Source organism: Drosophila persimilis, unplaced genomic scaffold (genome assembly GCF_003286085.1).
Source record: "Drosophila persimilis strain 14011-0111.01,24,50 unplaced genomic scaffold, DperRS2 tig00000002-arrow-pilon, whole genome shotgun sequence".
Classification (NCBI taxonomy): Eukaryota; Metazoa; Arthropoda; class Insecta; order Diptera; family Drosophilidae; genus Drosophila; species Drosophila persimilis.
This window is the reverse complement of record NW_020825289.1, coordinates 19,660,964-19,684,269: the sequence shown is the minus strand read 5'-3', so window position 1 is coordinate 19,684,269 and position 23,306 is coordinate 19,660,964. Positions and strand designations below refer to the sequence as shown.

General features: G+C 45.7%; 2 protein-coding genes and 1 long non-coding RNA gene across 4 annotated transcripts; 1 reads left to right on the top strand and 2 right to left on the bottom strand.

Annotated features, from left to right (window-relative positions):
* Nucleotides 1–286: 286 nt before the first annotated feature.
* LOC113565098 lies at nt 287–7,928 on the bottom strand. The gene is made up of 2 exons (XR_003408437.1): nt 7,868–7,928; nt 287–320 (listed from the first exon to the last, which is right to left on the bottom strand). It is a non-coding gene; the product is annotated as an uncharacterized LOC113565098 (long non-coding RNA).
* A 9,209-nt stretch (nt 7,929–17,137) lies between these two features.
* On the top strand, nt 17,138–17,691 carry LOC6592920. 2 transcript variants are annotated; one of them, XM_026985703.1, is made up of 2 exons: nt 17,138–17,219; nt 17,271–17,691. In XM_026985703.1, the coding sequence occupies exons 1-2, from the start codon at nt 17,193–17,195 to the stop codon at nt 17,610–17,612; spliced, it is 369 nt and encodes a 122-aa protein (XP_026841504.1). In that variant the 5' UTR covers nt 17,138–17,192; the 3' UTR covers nt 17,613–17,691. The 2 variants fall into 2 exon arrangements, with proteins under 2 accessions (XP_026841504.1, XP_026841505.1); XM_026985704.1 differs by having other exon boundaries at nt 17,157–17,219; nt 17,300–17,691.
* Nucleotides 17,692–19,568: 1,877 nt separating this feature from the next.
* Nucleotides 19,569–20,684, bottom strand: LOC6592914 (skin secretory protein xP2). The gene has a single exon (XM_026985644.1). The coding sequence runs from the start codon at nt 20,682–20,684 to the stop codon at nt 19,569–19,571; it is 1,116 nt and encodes a 371-aa protein (XP_026841445.1).
* Nucleotides 20,685–23,306: the final 2,622 nt, after the last annotated feature.

Sequence of the window (23,306 nt, the reverse complement as noted above, 5' to 3'; positions counted from 1 at the left end):
GGTTTTTCGTTGCAGTCTGAAGATCGATTTTACACACACACGCGCAAGAAACAAACAGATCTGATCAGCACTTGTATAGCATATAGAAGATGGCTTTTTTGTTTTGTCTTAGCGTTTTACACGTTTGCACGTTCTGCGTAGCGGACGGGCGGGCGGGCGGGCGGAGGGGGGCGTGGGATGGGGGGTTGTGGGAGGATGTAGCTGATAGCTGATTTCTGGGGCGGCGGGCGGCGTATATATAAATCTATGGATAGACGCAGCTGTTAAGATTTGTTTTTGTTTTTTGTTTTTTTTTTCTGTTCAAGCTGATTTTACATTATCTGAAATGAGAATAAAAGAGAGAAAACATATCTTTAGGATTGTGCCATTTGCTTTCGGGGGCAGATAGATACACAGAGAGAGACAGAGAGAGAGAGAGACAGAGAGAGAGAGAGAGAGAGAGAGAGAGAGAGAGAGAGTGTGTGTGTGAGAGCGATTCTAAGACTAAATGTATGAATGGTTTAAACTGATTCAAATCTCTGTTTTTCTTTGGGTTAGTAATGCGCATAGTGGTTGGTATTAAGTTCTTATGCCGAATGCAAATACAAAAAAGAAAAAAAAAAAAAAACAAACACATACACTATAAACCGATCACGTACACATATGAGATCGTATGAGGCAATTTTGTCTGTGTGTGTGTGTGTGTGTGTGTTTGCAAAATGAAATACACAACTTATGATATAATTGACTAAAAATAGTTTCACATATACTCGAATATACACAGATACATATGTATGTATCTGATGAGCAGCATCCAGTTGGCAGCAGCGGTTTCTGGAGCGTTTTGGCGGCGCAGGGAACGCAAGAAAAAAAAAACTACAAAAAAAATAATCAACTAAAGTGCACTAAATGTTCCTGAAGATGGAAATAGTATGTATATCCATGGCCAGCGGGTGCTTAAGCAACATTCAAGAGAGTGGGAGAGAGAGGGGGAGCGGCCCTTTTTCGTTGCTGTTTTCCGTTTCTTAAAGCAAAGAAATAAATTGTTCAACGCACTTACCGCTCGGATCGAGGAGAGAAATGTATTTGTTATTAATAAAAATACTGTAAAAAAAATATACATTGTTTATATATAGTAGAGAGTGAGAAAGAGAGAGAGCGAGAGACAGAGAAATGCTGCAAACACGGATTTAATCATCGATGACGTCACACTAATTGATATTTATCGCATTTGCTTTTTGTTTTCCTTTTCTTTTTGCTTTTGTTTTTGTGTGAGTTTTAATCTTATCTTATCTTTTGCGGCAAATGAATCAAAGTCTTTGAAAAAGGGAATTCTGGGGGGCTACTTCCCTTTGAATAACTTCCTCCAGGAACCCCCTTTAAAGGGAGACTTTCTACCCCCAAGAACCTTCCTCCTCCTCCCTATATTGCCCTGCTTTTGTCACTTCCTTTTGACAGCCACCAAAAAGCCCTCGTATCTGCCGCCACTGTCCGTAAATTATCTCCGACGACTCCATATGAAAAGACAATTAATAAACCTTAGGCACACACGAAAAGATACACGCACTTGTATCTATGTTATGTGTGTTTGTGTGGGTATCTTAGCCATTTGACTAGACTATCGAGGGTTCCGTATGATGTCAGCCGCAAATTGCTTTTCCGTATTTCAACTTGATTTCCAAACGATCCGAGTATATTCTATAAATTTCAACTTAATTTATGAGCTGAGAAATGTTAGACTCATCGACTACGTGGGGGCTGCGAGAATTCTTGTACACTTTTTTCGGTAAAAAAAAACCAGAGAAGAACAGAGAAGCTGTTGCGCCCACGCAAGCGGACGTGGATGGGCATCAGTATCTATCCATCTATATAGACTATAGCCTCAGATACAGATACAAATAGAGATAGAGATAGAGAGATGTAGAAATTAGCAGCCGTGTCATTGACGCAGTAGGAAAAGCAGGAAAATTTATGACCAGAAGCGTGTGTGGAAAAGCGCTTTACGAAAATAAACTTCCGTATCGTCTGACGAAAATTGGGCCAAAGAAAAATCGAATATCGAAAGATTGTTGCATCCGCCGACCTACAGGCCACCTTGAGAGCGCCTGAGGACCTTCTGCGATTTTTTCGGTTATTAAAATATCATTAAGAGACAAAAAAGATGCTGATGCAAAACCCCAAATCTCCTCCCCTCCCCCCCACGGTCCACAAAAACAAGTTCAACAAGTTTTTTGACTGGTTTTTTCGGTCTCAAAAAGAGTGTATGTTTTTTTTTTTTTTGAAGGTTAGACTCGCCGAAACCAGAAAGGGAAAGAGAGCGGGGGGGGAGGGAGAGCGACAGAGAGAGTGGAGTGACTCTTTTTTTTTTGTTGTAGATTGAAAACTGTTAATTTCTGTAGCTCTTAACGCATTCCCACTAAATATTTGTTCACATTCGCGTTCCATACGAAAACTCGAGTGTTTATGCAAGCTGAATCAATACCAGGCGGGGGCACGGGGCACGGCGGGGCACAGGGGGCACGGAGGGGGCACTGTGAGAAGCGGCACGAATCTGCATCTGGAACTGGGTTGCTCATAAAATAAATAATTTTACTTTTATTTACTTATTTTCGATAAGAAAATGGTGCCAAACACACGAGAATTTCCCTATAGATCGGTTATGGAGGATTACCACCGCTATCGCTGGCATTTAGAGGGATATCCCGTCATAAAGTTTCCATTTCCATTTACAATAAGTTATCCAACGTGGAATTTCAGTGCGAGAGCGGACTGCGCTGATAACAGAGAGCGCCCCAGAGAGGGAGAGAGAGAGAGGGGGAGAGAGGGGGAGGGCGGGCCTCTCTTTCTATCGTTATTTAGATACGCGACTCATGGTAGAATTTGTGCATCAAGTTGTGCCGCCTGTCTGGCACACAGAGTTAACCCATGCGGGCCCCCCGTTTGCGGCCATAAAGCCCCACATAAGCCGCCCTGAATACCTTTGTGGGGTGGGGTGGGGTGGGCCGGGCGACAAGTTAATGCATTTAAAGAAATAACCACGCAACCCGAAGCCGTAGGAAAAACAAAATAAAAACATCGGTCAGTAGCCGCTTTCAGACTTTTGCAACATTATACAACGCCACCAGAGGCAGCCCATCCGCACCCCCAGACAGCAGAGACCGCTGCACCTTAGGGGCATGACACACATATTTAACGATGCGCCCATAAAAAATAAAAGTGAAAGAAAATGGTAACAAGAAAAGCAGAAGGTAGGGTCGAAGCCCCAGACAGCTCTGAGGAAACGGGGAAGCAAAAAACATACAACCCCTGAGTGCAAGGGGTACTAAAGGGGGGAGGGGAGCACACACAGTTCGACGGCTGCTATCAATAAAGCCGATTAGATAAAAGAACTACACTCAAAAACCCTCCAGGTCTCGCTCCGAAAAGCGATTGAAATTGCACGAAGCTCCAACCATGGGTGCCGTGCCATATGCCATGACACACACACACACACACACAGGGAGCAGGGGAAGGGGCAGGGGAAGGGGGGCAGCGAGACCATAACAAATCCGTAACAGCAGAAGATTCAAGACAGAGATGTGGCCCCTGCCTTAAATGGCAAAATGCTAAAGATGATGATCATAAATGCTTATGTCATGCAGGTGGGTGGCCCCGCCCCCCCTCCCCCCTGAAGCCTGCCCCAAACATAGAGTTCGACTTGGCCAATTAATTCTCTTTGTGAGCCATTTGATGGGGATAATTCACCTGGACGTGGGCTGCTTCATTTGACATCTATTAGCGAAGCTTTTTGCCCAAAATCTCTCTTTCGAAAGTGGCCCACAAGAAGCGATTGCATGGTAGGCTCCCTGATATGGTATCATATGGGGTGATTCGTCGGGGACTTCATTTCATTGAAATCTTCTGGGAATGCTTGAGAACCCATAGGAAATCTGGTAACCGAAGGACTTTATCGATGCTTTTTTGGTCTTTGGGGAGTAGTATTTCCTATAAAGATTGTGGCTTTTCCCTTTTTGAATTAATCTGATTTTACAAATTTCAATTTCATTCGAAAACCTTGCCCCAGTCTTCGGTCTGTCACGTTTCTCTCGGGCAGTACAATATTTAAATTTTTCATTCGCATCAACAAATCAATTTCTTTGGACGTAAAACGCGATCATTATTCCGTAAATTACGTCAGAGGTCGGCAAATCTAACGCAAACGAGAAAAAGAGAGGAAACACACAAACAAAAAAGCCCAAAAAAAAAAATATTTGTATATATGTAAAACCGAATGAAGGAAATCAAAAACAAAATTCATAAAGAGAGAGAGAGAGGGAGAGAAATCTTGGGAGCAACAAGCACTTCCTCTCTCCCGCCCTCTTCCTCTCTCTGTTTCACACTTTTACTAGCTCTGCCCCTGCCCCCCCTTCCCTTCCCTCACTCTCTCTGTCTTTCCGTTTAACAATCTTTCACTCTCTCATATACTATTTTTTTTTTTTTGGCATATTTCATAAACTTTTGCTTATCTTAAAATACAAATACGAGCAGCAAACGATTCAAAATTTACGAATACGTATACGAATAATATTCGGCTGATGAAAAGACAGAAAACAGATGAGGGAAAAACTATAATTTGCCTTAAAAATCCCAAAATAGAAATCAAAAGAGCGCAAAAACAGGGAGAATAATTATAGAAAATATATAAACGAAATATTTGCCCAATAATTAAATTAATCTTTGAACTAATTTTTATAATCGTGCGGCCTTCTCTAGCCGCTCTGCTCTTTACCGAAAAGGTTAAACAATCAATTTCGCTTTCAATTGATTTCAATTGTGCGTGGCTCCAGGGGGAGGGGGAGGGAGCCTGGACCGGGGTCAGGCAAGGGTTAGAGATGCCCCAGCATTATGCAAAAGACCTGGCTGTTGTGTCTGTGTGTGTCGCTGCCACACATTTTGATGCACGAAAAAGTTATTTCTGGATTGCAGCAGCGCTTCCAAAATGTGGGGTGTGTGTGGGGGGGGGGGGGGGGGTCTTAGGGAGAGAGGTGCCGCTGCACAGCTGCAGATACATACGTCCGACCGAAAGCGTACAGCAGCTGTCGCTGGGGCTAAAGGAACCCGCCAGCCGCCAGCCGCCAGCCGGCAGCCCCAAAAACAGACCGAACACGTTCGAGAAATTCTTTTTTGGCATGTCGTCGACGACTGCCAGGAGAATTATGCTTAGGGTGTGTCAACAGGCCATGAATGATGGAAAAACTCTGCACTCGTGAGGGCCTGGAAAATGCTAGACCTCACGGGAAAGTCTTTCACATTTCAACGCCTCTATGTGGGATCTATCTGGGATCTGTCTGGGTGTATCTTTGCATCTCTCCAGCTCCCCTGAATCACCCTAACCCAAAAAAAGCACAAAGAGATATTTGTTATGTATTTTCTTTGCTCTTTCTTTTCGACTTTGTTTGCAGTCGACGCTGCGCCGCAGCTGCCGTTTTGCTTATTGAAAACACAAAAATAAAAACAACAAAAAAAAAACCCAAAAACGAAGAAAACTTTTTGGTATTTTTAGACAAAGAAACGGAAAAAAAAGACGAGAAGAAAATCCACCAAGCGCACATGTTTGAAAATATCAAAAAAGATGAAAACTAGAAGAAGCAGAAAGGAAAAACTAAAGGAAACGAAATGTTTATCAAAAAAAGCGAGAAATAAACCAGAAGCCATAAAGCCTCTTCCTGGAAAATGGTATTTTCAGTGTTGAGAAACGATTGCCACTATTTAGTGTTCAGTTTTTGTATCCAAATGCCATTTTCGAGTAGTTATTCCCCCCTCTCTGTAGGCCCCAAAGCCACACCATTCACTCTCGTTTTGTTTGCGCTTGCTCTTTGAAGACCTTTTGGCTGAACTCTGACACTTTTTGAGGCTGTCATCTCGCGTCAAATTGCGACTGTCTGAGCCAACACAGACCCACAGACTTTCAAACCAAAGACAATCGATCGTCGTGTCGGTATTTACGACCTATTGAGGTACATTGAAGAGAGCTTAAAGTACAAAAAAACTACACTCATATTTGTCAGTGTTGGCGCTTTGTGTTTTCGGCATGACTTTTGGCGAAAAATCGAATCGATTAGTCATGCCAAGTCCTCAAGTCCCATTGCCTTTCGTGGTGTATTTTCAGTCGGAGTTTTGAGTGGTTTTTGTTTGAAAAAGTGAATGACTTGTGGAGCACAAATGGACACAAATCACAATTCATTTGGCATTTTCCAATGCGATTTCTTTGACTCGAATTTAAGACACCTTTGCCACTTTTGCCCAACCTGATGATGATGATGATGGTGTTGGCCCAACTTTTCTTGGCCTTTTTCGCTGCTGTTGTTGTTCAGCAAAGCTAATTCAATTTGCATATCTCGAAGCCAAAGGAAAACGAAACGAATCGCGAAAACTATAATAACAATCTGTTCTGAAACTGAAACAGAAATCATATGGAGGAGGCACAGCCAGAAATACACATAAATTTAATGGCAGACTCGTAAAAACGTTGGGACGGGAGGGTCTAGAGGCTGGACGGGCGGCCAGACACAACAAAACCGCATAAAAAACGTGACTTTTTCATAAAATCAGCAACAAAAATCTATGTAATTGTATGTCTGATGAATACAGTCTACGCTGTACAGTATGTTCATGTTTTAATCGAATAAAAGCTATCGAATAAAAGGCGATTTAATTATGTGATTGCGTGTTTGATTCGATTGAATGCCAATCAGATCCATTAGCAGCTCCAGATATCGAATGGCAGCCACTGTGCGTACAGTGATGAGCCGCACTGTATGGCACCAGCACAAGGCATATGGCCTAGACCTTGCATTAGAACGAAAAAAAAGGCTTAATTTGCATTAATTTTAAACACAATTTGTGCAAGTCTTAATCCTCTTTTTCCCCCAAATTATTTTACACCATTTTGTTGGGTTTTGCGTTTTCATTGAACATTATTTTGGTTGATTTTTGCATTATTATTTAACAGTTCATTAGACCCGAAGCTTTAATTGATTTTTGGTTCATTGCGTTTCTGTGCATAAAACAGTTAATAGAACAAACATTTTATTTCACAAAATTTCCTAGCATTAAATCCTATCAACGATTTATTTGGCACTCTCAAAAATTATTTGAAAGTATTTTGATGTTTATTTTAAAGTAATTTTTATGACAAATTCCTTGAGATTTATCTGCCTAATGACTCAGGGAATGGATTTTGTTTTGTAGTTAAGAAATAAATCTCCGGACAAAAACAGGTTTTTGTTGAAAATTGAGGTATTTAAATTATTAAATTGAGCTATTTGCGGAAAATATGATTGATTTCAAGATTGATTGATGAATTTATGAGAATTACAAATTAATCTCTTCTTTCCCTTTCAGTTTATGGCTGGAAAATCACATTTAATACTTGGGTAAGTCCACAAAATCCTAAATTTAATTTTATTTACTTAAAAATATCTATAAAAACCTAAACATTTTTGGGAAATATTACAGAATTGCAGCAAGATTTGAGTGGGGGTTTTAATAGATTTTGCTGCATTTCTGTAATATTTTCCAAAAATTCTGCATTGTTTTATATTTCTTAAAAATTGAATTGCAATTTTTTTTTTAACTCCCTAACAATTTTTTCTTTACTCAACACTAAATTGACTTTCTCTGAGTGTGCGTTTTCTTGGCATTATAAAACAGAATATCCGTGAAAAAAAACCCGATAAAAACCCACAAAACACCAGGAAACACAAACAATCCACAAAAGTAGGAAGAAAGACTCAAGTCTCGATGGCCGAATTTGGAGAGAAGAAACAGAGAGAAAACCAAACCAAACAAAACAAAACAAAACAGTAAAAACAGAAAAAAACGGAGAAGATCTTTAGTATATAAACACCTTTCGGTAGTTCCAGCTGATGATGCGACGAGAGTCGTTGTTGTTGTTGTTGTTGTTGTTGCTGTGCTGCTGTATTTGAATTGTTGTTGGCTGTTTGTTGTTTCTTTGCGTTTTCGTTTTCTTTCTTCGTTTTTATTTTTTTTTTGTTGTATGTTAAATTGTATTTGTTAATTTATTTTGTTTGCTGCTGTACGAAACACGCGCGAGTTGGAAGATGTGATGTGGCTGAAGTTGTGGCTTTTAGTGTTGCAAGCAGCTGCTGGACATGACGTCATTAAAATGCCGGTACAACAATGGGGCAGGCAGGCTTTTTGCGTGGGACTTTCCTTGTACCGTCGCCTTCTTTCCTGTTCCTTCTCTCTATTTGCTGTCACACACACACTGGCTCAGGATATCTGACAGTGGCACACACGCACACACAGCACACCGACACGCGTAGAGACGGCGGTGGCACAAACACACACGCGGCGTGTCGTTGTATTTGTATTTAGGATTCGTTTAAGAAAACAAATATTCCAGCACTCAATTTGCACTTCAATCGACTTCTTTTCGTTGCCTTTTGGTGGTAAACGCGCGCGCTTTCTTGAATGTTGCACAATTGCCGGATTTTGCAGCTTTCGAAATTGTTATAATTTTTGTTGTAATTATTATTATTTTTTTTGTATTATATTTTTCCCCTTTTTTCTTGTTGACTGTTTTAATGCGGCGTTTGCACAAATTGTTCGATAGGCTATGCGCGCTGCTTGCTGTCTGGTTTTGGTGTCTTGTATCTTGAACTCTGGCTGCGGCACACTGCACTCTTCGACGCTTCGGAACAGACAAACTGTAAATTCCTCCCAACCAACGGCCTCAGCGACAGGCAACGACAAGCAGCGGCAGGAAAACGAAACGAAAACGAAGAGAGCCAACGAGCAAACGAGCAAACGAGCGAGCGAGCGCGTGCTTTGGCTCTCTCTCCCTCTCTGTCTGAAAAATACCTGACTCATGCTAGAAATTTCCCCTCTCTGTCGCTCTGCCGCTGTGCCGCTACGGGGTCTCTTATTGGATTATTACCGCTGTGTTCGTTCGCTGGAGTTTGGCCCTCGTGTTTGCGCCCCGAAGAGAGAAAGTGAACCACGAAGAGCAAGCGAACTAAGAGCGGTGGTGTGTTAAGAGAGCACTCACTTGGTTTTCTTGAGTTGAGTGATTTCTGCTGCTGCCGCCGGCTATGACGCGTACCAAAAGGTTAACTGGCCACGGGGACGGGACGGCTTTTTGGCGTAGGTTGCGGAACGTGCCCGAAACTGAGACTTGTTTTAGTGCAAATTTAAGCAAATCAATTTTATTGCCATTTGATGCGGACTTGCTAACACAATGACAGTAAATGACATTCTCCAGTGTTGGGTAATGGACGTTTAGGGCTTTGGCAACACTGAAGAAAAGTTCAAGTATTTTTCAATACTTTCCAAGGATTTCTGGTACTTGTGTGAATAAAACCCAAGGCTCTCCGTCCCAAAAATAAACTTGCACAATTATGAATTGGAACTTTGTCAAAGTCACCTTCAAATGTGTTCAATATGTCCCAAATCGTTTACGTAAATGCATCTCATCCATATCTATATCTGCATATAACCGAATGCTCGAGGGGCTGCACTGCACAGCCCAAAACGTACCGAAATAGACATTTTAAAGTGTCGCTCCGTCGCTTATAGAGAGCATACTGCATACATCATGACATTTCTGTGTCATAAATTTGTTGCCGCTTCGTTCTTTTTGGATTTTTGGCAGCGTCCAACACCTCCGCCCCCCCCCACACAGGCACCAGAGGCCCTGAAAGTCGTACGCATAAGGGGGGAGGGATGGGAGGGGGAAAGAAAAAGAATTTCTATCGTTTGTACACTCCTGTGTGGGTTAATCGGAATGAAAAGTGAATGGAAAACAACGATAGCTGAAGGAGAACCAGCAGGCAATACCAGCAGACATGTGAAAGCAATCCAGAGACAGAGAGAGAGCAATCAAACGAGATCGAGAAACGCCCCCGCAATGTTTCTATATATATTCCACTCCAGACCAGTCCCCCCCCCTCTATTATTAGATATTAGAAGTCGCTGTGTGTTTGTTTTTGTGTGCACTATTTATAAACGATTCGAAAACGGAGTTTTCGTGAGTGATCCGAGACCACATTCAACGAAGGAGGGGGGGCACTGTGCGGTGCTTGCCTCTGGGGCAAGTGAAAGGTTCGTAATGATAGGTGCCCCTCAAGAGTGGAGGCAATCCATTAAACACAAAAAATGGGATTACAAGCAATATTTTGTGGCCTTTATGAATGTAATCTTATTGAAAACCTTTTAGGAGGTTTGCATTGTAATTTTTGCATAAAAAACATTTCGGAATAAGTATTCCGAGTAATATATTTCTTCTTGAGGATGTTGCCCAAGGCCCTGGCCAGGAAACTCTACAGTTGGTGGCCCTCAGGCCCTCAAAAGTGACCTTCTAGAGGTCATTATCCAAACGAAGAGCTGCTGTGCTGTAAGTACTCCGATAAAAGATATCTACGACTTTAACTTTATGGACGGATGGATGGATGGATGGCTGGCTGGGATGTCTGCTATCGCCGAATGACATCTTTCTCTCTGTACCAAAGACGCCCACTGAACCATCTTGAAAACATCTTTAACAACACATTTATAGACGCTGCCTCAGCCTTGTGGGCAGCTTGCGTCTGCCTCAGATACAGATACAAATGCAAACCGAAAGATACTCGCACTCGTACTAGTACAAAGCGACGGTCTGTCGGTCTGGCGGTCTGTCGATCTGGCGGACCGAAACCGGTTCCAGGCAAAATCAAAAGTTGCGCAGACGCCGTCGTCTCAGCTGCTGCTGACCAAAGCAGAAGTTTGGGAATTGGAATTGGAATTGGAACTGGAACTGGAAGTGAGATTTGGATGCTGTGGTGTGGTGTAGAGGGGGGGAGGGTGTGTGATCGCTGGATGCTGGGGGACCCCTCGTTTTGGGGGAGCCAGCCGGCCCATGGAAACGGGTTTGCTTCTCGTTTCTGCTACACCTTTTGCGCCTGTTCCTCCAGGGTTTCGTTCCGTTTCAATCCGATTCGAGAGAGAGAGAACGTGTTTCAAGGCTTTCAGCAGGGGCAGGGGGAAGTGGGAAGGGGGAAGGGGGCATGGGCTGCGGCAGGGTGTGTTTGTGGCCAGCAAGCAGCATTGAAAGAAAAGGAAAAGGAGGTCGCTTTCAGACAAAGAGATCTTGGGAAAACAAAAGCCAGGCCTGGGGATTGGCTCCTATCCAAAGAACTTGGCCCCGCGAGCGAGAGTGAGATGAGTACACACATAGAGAGTGGGAGAGAGAGAGGGAGAGAGAGGTAGAACCAGGGAAGTCCCACCCTAATCTAATTAGAAATAACGGCGAATGCCAAGAACAAGATCATCGCATCGGGAGCACGCGATCGGCAAGAGACCGGCTAATGCATTTGCTCGTAAATTGGCATAAATAAAGCAAAAGTCACGTAGATCCGTGGCCAAAAAAGCAGCGGCAGAGAAACCAGTTTCCAGTTACACAGCCCAGGCCAAGAGAGTGGGAGTGCTGGGAGAGCGGGAAAGATCAGAATTCCAGATCAGATCATCCATCCAGCGGCGGCAACGGCGACAGCGACGATGACGTTGCCATCTTCTGAGTCAGCGGCGGCGTCGGCTCTCTTTGCAAAGAGCGCCAACAGCTGGGATCCCCAATGGAGAGAGAGAGAGAGAGAGAGAGAGAGGCAATGCGTGGGTGCTGTCAGAGGTTGACTCACATGGTGGGCCCCCCTAAACTCTCTCAAACATTGAGCGGTTTGCTCGCGGGTTTGCTCTTGAGTGGAAGAGAGCGCCTGGACTGGACTCAGGCCAAAGTGTTCCCACTTTCAACGAATAAGAAGTTGGGAAATTTATCAAGAGCATTAAACAAGGAAAATTATGATGAAATAAGACAGAACTAATTGAAGTACTATTCATGGTAATCCGTTCACCTTTTACGTAGGTCTCTCTAGACATAACCAGACCCTGACTTGCACCTTCTATTTCGTTGTCTTTCGAATTCAAATTAAGCAAATTACCGATAATTTCGATTGTTGGCACCTCCTCCTGCCTCCTGCCACCACCTAATACTTTATTCCTTCTCACTTCTCCTGCCCACACCCCCCCCAAACCCCTGCTTAAAGTTCTCCCACCCACAACAGTCCCTGCTGCAAGCCGCACCACGAAACCCCAGAGACAAAGGGCTGCCAGGGGGCACGCGGCACGCGGCACGAGGCATGGCAGTCTGACTGCAGAGTCGAAGAAATTACGCTGATTGAACACTAATTTATTTGTTTGTTTGTTTTAACATTTTCGGCGCATTCGATGGCGGGGGAGGAGCAAGCGGAGACGTAGACTCGCAAGTTGAAAAGTTTTCCCTGCTTAAGGTGCAACTCAGTCTTCCATGTGTGTGTGTGTGTGTGTGGCATCTTCTGGCTTTTTGTTGCAATTCGTGAAGTGAAGTTCTTTCTTTGTCTGAAGCCGCTTTCTCGCCTAATTGGCTGTAATTGAAATTGGTCTGACGGCGGGGCGCCGCGAATGGCAGTGGCATGTGGCAGGTGCGATCGGGAAATCGATTCTTAATACATGATTTGGCTACAGTAAATGTTTCCTACAAGGGCGTGCCCAGGACTTCACAAACGGGGCATGTATAGTACTTAATACGACTATTATCCTGTGTGCAGAATCATCCTGTGAGACACTCAAAGGCTAGTACTGTTGCCCATGAATCAATGAATGTTTTAACTAGCCATTCGACATGGCAAGACTTCACCTAAGTGGAAAGTTGTGCTTGGCTTTCTTCTGAAATCATTTCCGAACAAAAAATAGGCTTTTCTACCCCTCCAGTCTGGCCAGGATTTGCGAGGAAATAGAGCAAATAGTCCATGATATGACACCTTGGGATTGTGGCATCCTGGGACATTGGTATTTGTTTGCCTTGGAAGGCAACTTTGCTCGAAAGTTGAGCTCCTCCTGCCACTAACACAGTCCCAGCTCTCAGTCCACCAGCCACCTCTCAGTCCATCGAATCAAGGCGTCATCTGCCTCCACATCTAATGGTACCATTTTCATGAAAGAAAGAGGCCGATAAAGTCTTGCTTTAGAGATGCTTCCTACTGAGTGCCAGCAGGGCTTAGTGGAGAAGCCTCAGTGCCTGGTTCTAGAATCAGGATCCATTTCAACTACATATTCCTTAATATTTTTGGTAGAAGGAAGGGCTACCCCCTTGTTTTTTTCTCAAACCTGTGACGGCCACGACTAGATACTCCATGGACCATGGACAGTTTTTTTCTTGAGGACTCAGTCACTCTTTCTCTGTCTTCTCTGGCAAGGATATCCTCTTCTTGCACACACACACTCGCATAGTTGGCTGGCATCCACAAAGGATTTTCTTGTTGTTGTTGTTGTTGTAGCGGTGCGGTCGGTCCGACTTGTTTGCTCAAAATTCTGATATATTCACGTTTTGGCTTTTTGGCCACACGCTTTTTTTTTTTTTGTTTCTTTTGCCCGTGTGTGTGTGTTGGCAGTATCTTTTCACTCGTGCTTATACCCTGTACAGCAAGGGTATAGGGCCAGGGGATAGATAGAATGTCCGATCCATTAACGTTTTCTTTTCAGAGGCTGGGCACATCCCCTCCTGCCTCGAATAGGATCATTTTCCCCTGGTTTCCCCCCTTTTTTAGGGTCCTGAGGGTGTGTCTATAGGGTGTCCTAATGTCGCCATATCTAAGCTATATTTTTAACATTTTTTGGGGTTTTTTTCCCGTTTTTTTTCGTGCGATTTCCAGTCTGATGTGGGCGACCTTTTAGCGAACGTTTTCGCCATTTGCAGTTTTTCGCCTCTGGCAGCGGACAGGCCATCTCTCACTCTTCCCTCTCCCCCCCTCTCAGTGTCTCCTTTCCTGTGTTTTTTCTGCTGGTTAGGGGTACTCCTGCTGCCGTGTGTGTGTGTGTGTTTGTGTCCTGCCTGCGATCTCTGTTTGTGTTTTCCGAGTACTTGGTTATGGTAATCGAATTTCAAATTATTGCCACCAGCTATATGCGCTGTCTGCTCTATCAGCGGATGGATGGACGGAGGGGGCGGCTGGGCGGAGGGGGAGCTCCTTTTTGCTGTGCCAAAAGTTTTTCCTCTCTTTTTTTCTTTGGGTGTGGGTGTGGGGGTGTGTGGGTGGGCGTATTGGGTGACTTTTTTCCACACTGAAAGATGAATTTGTGTTGTGTTCCCCCCCCCCCCCTGTTGTTGTTTGATTAGTTGTTGTTGCCCCACACCCCCTCGCGTATGGGCGGGGTGTTTGTGTTTGTGTATTTTGAGGTTTTTCCCCACTTCTCCCCCCCCACCCCCCGCCTTTGTTTTTCCAACTTCTTTTTGTGGTTGTCCTCGTTGCCGTTTACATCCTGTTTTCGGCGAGTTTTGAATATTTTGCGGTGCCTGTTTTGTCATGCAATAATTTAATTGTCGGATTTGGCAGCTTAAGAGAGTAGCAGCAGAGGCAGCCAGCAGCCAGGGGGCACAGTCTGGGGCAGGTGTTGTCCCACTGTTTGTTTGTTTGTTTGTTTGCCTGTCCGTCCGTTCGTCCGTCTGTGTGTGTTGTTTGTTTGTTTGTTTGCCTATCCGGCGGACACTTGGCGATTTATTTATGTTTGGATTTTGGCTTGTTGATGCTGGCCTCTCCGCCCCTGTATTTCCGTTTCTTTTGACAAATTGATGAAATTAGTTGGCCCACAGGTTCTTGCGGGCCTAAAATATACAGAAATCTTTTCAAATTGAGTGAAATTCCATTTTGGAAAATTTTGCTGCAAATTCTAGTCCAAAAAACACACAAAATTTTAGATGAAACACACCCATTTAAAAGCGGCTTAATATTAACCTGTTTTTCTTGTGGAAAAAGAGACACCCATTAGGGAGGTAAAGGAAACCTCTCTGGGGGGTCAAATATTTCATTTCTGGATCAAAATATGTCTAAAAAAAGGTTTTTGTTTGTTTCAAAAGCCCCGTTTTGTGGGCCAGTCCCTATAAGGGCCTTGTAGCACCATTCCTTTGCCCCCAACTTGGCCAACACTCAATCGATGAATGGCCCCGGTTTCCACACAAAATTGGAATGGCTTAATGGTTCGCTGGAGTCCGTTCTTTGTACACTTTTGAAGGCCATTTGACGACTTTCAGTTACAGAAATAGACACTTTCCTTGACCTGCCCCGCGCGAGGGTGGCTCAGTTTCCGTGGCATTATAATTAATAATCAACAGAAGCTTAAAGATTTTAATTAAAAACAACAGCGGACTGGACGCGGCTGCTGCTGGTGTGTCTTTCCGTTGCACGCTTTGGCTTTGTCCTGTTCATTATCTTTGCTTTACGTTGGCAACCCTGGCGGCCCCTGGCAGCCACTGCCCCTGCCGCCGATCAACCTGCGTTGATTTCTTTTAATTTAGCCGCAACGACCTGCATTGAAACGCTTTTGTGTCGCACTCGCTGCATGTCCTGCATGCTGCTACCCCCTGCTACCCCCTGCTCCTTCCTGCTACCCCCCTGCTCCTTCCTGCTGCCAGCTTCGGCTCCAATTTTAGTTGCAATCCGTTTTGCTGGCAACTTGGCCAAGTTTCAGTTTCAGTTGCAATTACTTGGCGCACCTGAAGTGGACGACAGCAGCAGCAACAGCAACGACAGCGATGGCGATGGCGATGGCCATCCTGGGTCAAAGGTTAGTTTGTTTGTTTGTTTTCGTTGTTGTGGCGACTCCATTCCATCGTCCGCCATCCGATTGCACTCCTTCCTTCATAGGTTTTATTTTTATTTTTATTTTCCTTTTTTGCCAGGAGGATTCCTTTCCATTTTTCCCTCTACCGATTTTTCTGTTGACTCTGCGATTTCTATTTACGCTCTGCTCTGCTCCGCTCTGCTCCGCTACTGTTGTTTGTCGAGTTTCAACTGCAATTATGTGAATTTCCACCGTGCACAGCATAAAACATTTCCCCCCCTCCCCCTCTTTCGTCCTTCCCAGCTGATGCCACACCCCTGTACGGGCCAGGACTGCTGCAAGCTCAAAGTCAAACAGCGCCTGGCAAAAGTAAACAGCTTCAAAGTCAATAAGAGTAGGGTGGGGGTCAGAGGGGGAGGAGGGAAGTTGCAACTGAGATACCACTTAAGACCGCGCCTTTGGGCCCCCCAAAAAGTGTTGTCAACAGCCGGGAGTCTCAGGTCGGGATACTCCGTGTCATCCGCCATCACGAAGATACGATCAGATCCAGAGTGCAGAATCAATCAAGATGGATTGGATCTACTTTTGTGTGGAGCGATATTGCAATCGAATATTGAGTGCCTACACTGAGAGAAAAATGGCACAGCAAAAAGAGATACGACCATATTTTACAATAAATACTCGGTTTTTGAATAAAAGCATAGAGAAATTAAATAGATAAATAAATACATTAAACAAAAATAAATTTAAAAAACATAAGTAAATACATAACAAAATAAATAAGTAACAAATAAATAAATAAATACATAAAAAAATACAAAAATATATGTATATAAAAAAAATAAAGAAATACATATGTATGTATGTAAATGTATTAAAAAGTCTTTTATTTTTATAATCAAAATATAAAAAACTTTAAAATAAATACAATATGTTAAATTTGCTGGAAATATTTTTAATCAAAATATGTATACAAAAAATTAATTTTATTATGAAGTTGATTTATTTGAAATAGGGAAAATTTTTAAATAAAATATTTTCCTATTTAGTTTTAAAGTACATTAAACAAATGTCACTCTCGTTGCTATAAATTATATCCCCTTTTTAATAATCAAAATATAAAACATTTAAAAATAAATATAAATATTTATAATCAAAATATAAAAATATTTAAATTAAATAAAAAATTAATTTATATTTATATTTTATATATTTATTTATTTATATTTGCATATTATTTTTAAAGTACTTTAAAAAAGTTCCACGCTCCTTTCAAAAATATTGCTATAAATTATCTCCCCTGAAACCAATCGAATCTCAGTGTTTTTTTTTCTCTCGGTGTACCGGGCTTTATAGTGTAACGGGACATTTTTTTTTACAATTTAAGAATCAAGAAACCTGAAATTTGTAGATCGACTAGGCCTTGAGATTTTCTATTTATTCCACAGTATTTATTCTTTTGAGCCTCGTGAAAATCTATTTATTGTAGATATTTCCCTAAAAAGTACCGTAAAAAATTTAAGTTGTTTTTTTTTATTTAATTTTTTTAATTTTCAAAATTTTTTGGGGCTTTGAAAAATTAACTCATGACCAGAAGCGGCACTAGGAAACGGGTGAGTAGCATGCAACAATCGATGGCATACTGACGGACTAGAGATATCCAGGTGGATGCCCCTGCCACCCCATCGCGAAGGTCGAGCAAGAGGATCCAAGGCAGGAAGCCAGGGCAAGTCCTCAGTTCAAGCCTCCTGCGACGCATTTGTCGCATGCCGCCCGAAGGAAAAAGGGCCTATACGAAGGCGAAGGTCTGGTACCTCAATCCTCAGTTCAGGAAAGACCACGAGGCTGGCTCTAGGTCCGTTTGCAACGTGTGCCGCGAGGTGCATCCGCCGCGAGGATCCGACGAGCAGGCTCCGGTGAAAGTTCAGCAGGAAGTCCAAACAGAGAAAGTCTGCAGCTGCAGTTCCAGTTCCGGTTCCAGTGGTGATCAGACCAGCAAGGATTAAGTCCATTGAAGGTCGCTTTTGCCAGTCTTTAGACAATGTCTACTCGTGAGATCTGCTCAATAAACAGCGTGTTTTAGGGCGTGGCCTTTCGACGGTTCATCCTCTCGGGGGCGGGCAGGAAGCCCACTGTTTTTCCGCTCTTCCATTCACTTGGTGTCACGTAGACTCTTGGTTTGCTTTGACTGAGGGCCATTCCAGCAATCACCGAATAAAAAGCCTTTGGACAGTGGCTCAATTTTCACTTAAAACAAAGTTGGCGACAGGATGTGGCATGCGAAGTTGCTGCTGTTGCTGGGTTTTTGTAATCAGAGCAAAGCATAGACGGCAGGGGCTGGGCTTACGTGATTTCGGCCTTCAAAATCACGGATCGAGTGCAGCAAAAAAAAAGTAACCAAGAAGGAAGCCATCCTCTGGATACCCTTCCCTTTCGCCTCCTTCATGGCGCCAACAAAACAAAAAAATGCTTGCCAAATCAGCAAAACAAAAACTCGTGGCGAGGTGTAAGCGGAAACAAGTGTTCTCTCTGTGTGTGTGTGTGTGTGTGTGTGTGTGTGGCTCACGTGACATTTGTTTTGGCCAGGGTCCTCCTCTCCTCATTTGGCGACAAATCAGCGAAGCGAACGTACCTGAAACGAAGAAAATTTGGTGGTGGTGGGGGGGGGAGGAGAATTAGTTGGATACGTCTACAGATTGTATATTTAAAGAGCTTAAAGAACTAGTGTTGGTTCCGCTTGGGTAAGAGGTAAGAGCTCTCCAGAGAGAGCCCGTTGGAAGCCATGAATCTGACCATCTTACTGTGCGCCCTCGGTATGCTTTGCTCTCTGGCGTTGGGGCAGGACTCCTTCTATCTGGAGTGTGGCAAGAATATGGTCTACAACAAAGCAACCATGAGCTGCGTGTCCATGAAACGACCGAAGCAAGCGAGCTGCCCGCATGGCTTCAAATACAACAGATTCTCCCAGTGCGAACGCATTGCCTACAAGGCAGGGAAGTAAAGTAAGGCCCCCCGCCCCCCCCAAACCCTGAAATCGATTTCTGTAGACCTTTCGGTTCCGCTTGTGCCACCTTCCGTAGATCACAGTTCGCTCGAAGCCATGTTCCAGAATATACCCCTAATCATCGTTCTGTGCCTCTTCGGAATGATAGCCCAGGCCTGGACGAAGGAGACGAGCTGCCCCGTGGGCTACAAGTACAACAGCAAGTACACCCAATGCGAACGCGTCGCCTACAGGGGAGGGTAGAGAAGGGGGATAGGAAATAAAAGACGAAATCTTCACAGACCGGAGACCGAGCTTCCATTCTTTATTGGTCCTACTTCCCATCAGGGGCGTGGCACATCCTTGCCGTAGCCCCTATTGTAGCCCCACCATTCGCCGGTGTACGCGGTGGTGGCCTTGCTGGGCGGTATCTTCCGTGGCGGCTTCCTCGGCACCGGTGGATTTAAGAGACTGTGCCACCACTTGCGTATGGTGCCCCACTGCTGCTTGCCGTGGTACTTGACGCGCATGCACTGCTTGTACCGGGCATTCATCTTGTAGCCCCAGGGGCAGGTCCTATAGCTGCGTGGCTCCACCACCGGCTGGCACTCGCCCATTTCCACACTCCAGGCGAATCCCTCTTCGCAGGGTATCCACTCGGATGTGTCTACAAACGAGTAGGAGCCGTCCCAATCGGATTCCACAGGCGAGTGGATCATGGCCGTGGTGGACTCCACAGGCCAGTGCGACATGGCCGTGGTGGACTCCACAGGCCAGTGCGACATGGGCGTGGTGGACCCCACCATCGAGTAGGACACGTTCGACAACGACTCCATTCGAATGAAACTAATTTTCACGGATTTCGGAGGAAATGAAAGCCATTTTGGTACAGTTTCAATGGGGCTCTTATCTACAGTTTCGGCTATCAAGAAGGCATTAGCCATGCTCTAATCTAATTCCGATCCAGCACGACCTTCGCCTACGAATTCCAGCTCCAAAGCGGAAATTCTTCGGCGATCTTTAGGCTCTCGCGTTTCGGCTGGGCCTTGCTTGGAGCCTTGGGCGCTTTCCTGGGTTTCTTTGTGCTCGACGACACGACCTTGGTGGTGGCCTTGGGGATGGTCTTGGGTTTCTTTGAGCCAGGAGCCTTTGGGGGGGTCCTCGGTTTCTTAGGTTTTACGATTTTTCCCTTGGGCGCAACTTTCGATGGGGCCTTTTTGCCGATCTTTGGTTTCGACCAGCTCCAGGGGTGCCATTCCACGGCCGGCACTGGGTTCGCTTGACGCTGATCGGACTTTGGGTGGGACTGCGATTTTTTGGGGGCGGTTCTTCCTTCTCCGGCGCCTTCTGCTGGTGCGTCTCCGCCTTCTGCAGGGGCGTCTCCGCCTTCCGCAGGTGCGTCTCCACCTTCTGCAGGTGCCTCCCCCTCCGCAGGTGCGTCTCCACCTTCTGCAGGTGCCTCCCCCTCTGCTGGTGCGTCTCCACCCTCTGCTGGTGCGTCTCCACCCTCTGCTGGTGCGTCTCCACCCTCTGCTGGTGCGTCTTCGCCCTCTGGAGGTGTATCTCCTCCCTCTGGGGGCTTGTCTCCTCCCTCTGGGGGCTTGTCTCCTCCCTCTGGGGGCTTGTCTCCTCCCTCTGGGGGCTTGTCTCCTCCCTCTGGCGGCTTGCCTCCTCCCTCTGGAGGCTTGCCTCCTCCCTCTGCTGGCAGTGTGGTCCCACCTGGTGGTGGTGCGGTCGTGCCTGGTCCATCTGTTGTTTTTGTCGCATTCACATCCGGTTCTGAGGTTTCCTCCTCATCAGGGGTATCGATCCCGATATCGGGTTCGGAATCAGGCTTAAAGGTTGGTGCAAGTGGAAAAGGTGTCGGTCCCACCGGTATCACGTCGTCTTCCCACGGCATTTGGCCGCCTGGATACCGGGGCGTAGTCGGGGGCTTGGGCGCGCTCGTTTTTTCGGGCAGAAACCAACCAAACTCCTTGCGGATTGTGTCCGGGTGCTGTCGCGGCTTGTACGCCATCCGCACGCACTGGTCCTTCTGGTACGGATTGAGCCAGTGGAAGCCCCAGGGGCATTCGTGCCGCGCCGGCCCCACCATCTCGGGCCCGAAGATGCCCACAAGGCAACCCACAAGAGATACCAACGGTAAGCCCAATGTCCCGCTCATGTCGCTTCGGCCACCTGGCAGACATTGCAGCTGCAGGTCCGTTCTGGTCTCCGATCTGGTCTCGATTAAAGTGTGACCAATTAAGCAGCTAATGTAGGCACAGATACAGATACAGATACAGTACGCTGTAAAAACTTTGCCCATTTCAGGCACGGTGGGTGGGCCAAGTCGGTGGCAAGTTTCGTAACGACAGAGACAGAGATCAAAAGCCGAGGCGGAGTCTGACACCTGAAGGACTGGCAGAGTCCTTCATCTCGTTTCACCTTCCTTTTTGTTTGCTTGTGTTGTATCTTTCTCTGTGTCTTGTGCCGTTTGCCGTTCGCCGTTTGTTTGTTGTGTGCCACAGTCTGTCGCACGGAAACTGAGTGCACTCAAAGTGTCGCCTTGCAGCAACTCCTGACTTGGAAAGATAATCAGACGGGGGTGCAACTTTTGATAATGGTTTATCTGTGCCGGGCTGCCTTTTTATCTTTTACCTTTTTTTTGTTGGCTTCAAGTTGCCACCGAATTGAGTGACTTTCATCAGTCGTCTCCCGTCTCGTCAGCTCCATTTACAATTTCCTCGAAACCGAAGTTTAGGCACCCTGGGATCTATATCTTCCGCCTCCATTGCTAGAGGTTGCCCTTTGGTCATCTCAGTGTATCTTTGTAGTTGGCTACTTTCTCTCTCTCTTTCTCTCTGGTCTGCTCTTTTAAGCATTTAATTATTTGAAAAAATGCGCACACAGGCATCTCGCATTACCGAGGGGGGGGGGGGGGGGGGGGGGGATGAGGGGGCATCCGTCATCCGATGCTTCGTCCAAGGGGGGGAGTATGTAGTGAAAGTGCGATGCAACGATTGTGTAATCGATTGCCATTCGATAAACCCTGAAAAAACCCTTGGAAATACACGTATTATTCCAATTTGAGCCACTTTTTTGCCATTAAACCATTTAGTAATCCATTGGCTACAGTTTTAATCCCCTACCAGGGTCTTCTACCAGCAGCAGGCCTTGGAGGCTGATCCCCTGTCCCAGGGCCGATCAATACCTAGCCAACCTTCTTGCCTCGTTGCCTTCTCTTTGGCCTTGCGCCTCTACTCTTCTCGTCGCTTTCGTCGTCGCTCTCTGGTTGGCTCTCCTTCAAAGTCGGAGCTTTGACCAGTCTACGGCTGCCTGTACCGCTCTTTACGGGTGCATCTCTTTTTCTAAGGTCTTCTAGCCCTCCGCCAGGCATTGCCGGATGTTCGTCGACGCCTTCACCTCCGCTGGGCATTTCCGGTGGTTGTAGCTCGGCTACTTCGTAGTTTTGAGCTTGTCTGACCTCCGGATTTTTGCCTTCAATCCCCTCGGGCAGGCTTGGGGTCGTCCACTTTGGCTTTGTCCACTTTGATGTTTTAGATTTTTCCACCGAATCGTCCCACGGCATCCAGGGGGTGATTGGTTTCTTCGTCGTGGTGCGTAAAAACCATCCAAAAACTTTTCTTAGGACTTCCGGCTCCTGGACCGCTTGGTACTTCCTGCGCGAGCACTTGAACTTCTCCCGGCTCGTCCAGCTGTACCCCAAGGGACACTTGACGGGCCTCCGGGCCCGCCACAGGGACGAGTCTATCACCTGCTCGGGCAGCACCTGTTCGGGCCACAGGATCCCACCGGACATGCCGAACAGCTCCAGAGATGCCATCGGTCCGCTCGTCACTGGCCAGGCCCTGCCGCTGCAGGGCTGTGCATCGAATCTTGATTAAAGGGTGACTTATCCATTGTTCCAGCGAGGGATCAGCGTGACAGATCGTTTCCCCGATCAAATCGAGCGAATTTGAATGCACTCCTGCCTCGCCTCCTGTCTGCAGTAGCTACTGTCTGCTGTCGCCTGCTGTCAGAGAGCGTGTGGGGATGACGGGATGACGGGATGACAGACGTGGGAGGAGCGGCTGACAACATCGTCTGACAGTTTGGCTAACATTGAAAGCGGCAAAATGTTGCGGTGCTGCCTGCCAAATGACATGATTTCTCTCGGTCCCCCCCCCCCCCCCCCCCCCCCCTCGCTGCAACAACTTCAAGCCAGGAACTCGGGAACTGAGCGAAACTTTTACTTATCTACGTTGCAGCCACAAGAATCCCCATGCCACACGCTGTGCCACCCAGCCATCCATCCATCCATCGTCTTGAGGCAGATTCACGTTGTTCTTGCGTCTTGGCTTGGTGCATCGCTCTACACATGCCAGCACAGAATTCTTTGGGACTCTGGCCATGGCTTTGTTGCCACTTCATGCCTCATGCCTCATGGCTGCCTCTTGTGCGTGTTTCATTTTATTTTGTTGGCACAAAATTGGGTTTTAGTGGATTTTGTGGCAAATGATTTTTGCCGACTGCCGTTACGCTTGCATAAACTTTAATTTAATTTCTGGCCAAAACAGCGCAGCAGCCATCCATCGAGTGGCCAACAGAAATTAAAGCAAGAAAGCCTTCAACCTTCCTGCGAACCTAAAGCACTTAAGAATCCATGTGTATCTGTGCAATCCATGAGATATTTTTTTCACTATTTTCTGTGGCGTCTGAATCGCATTCAATCAGT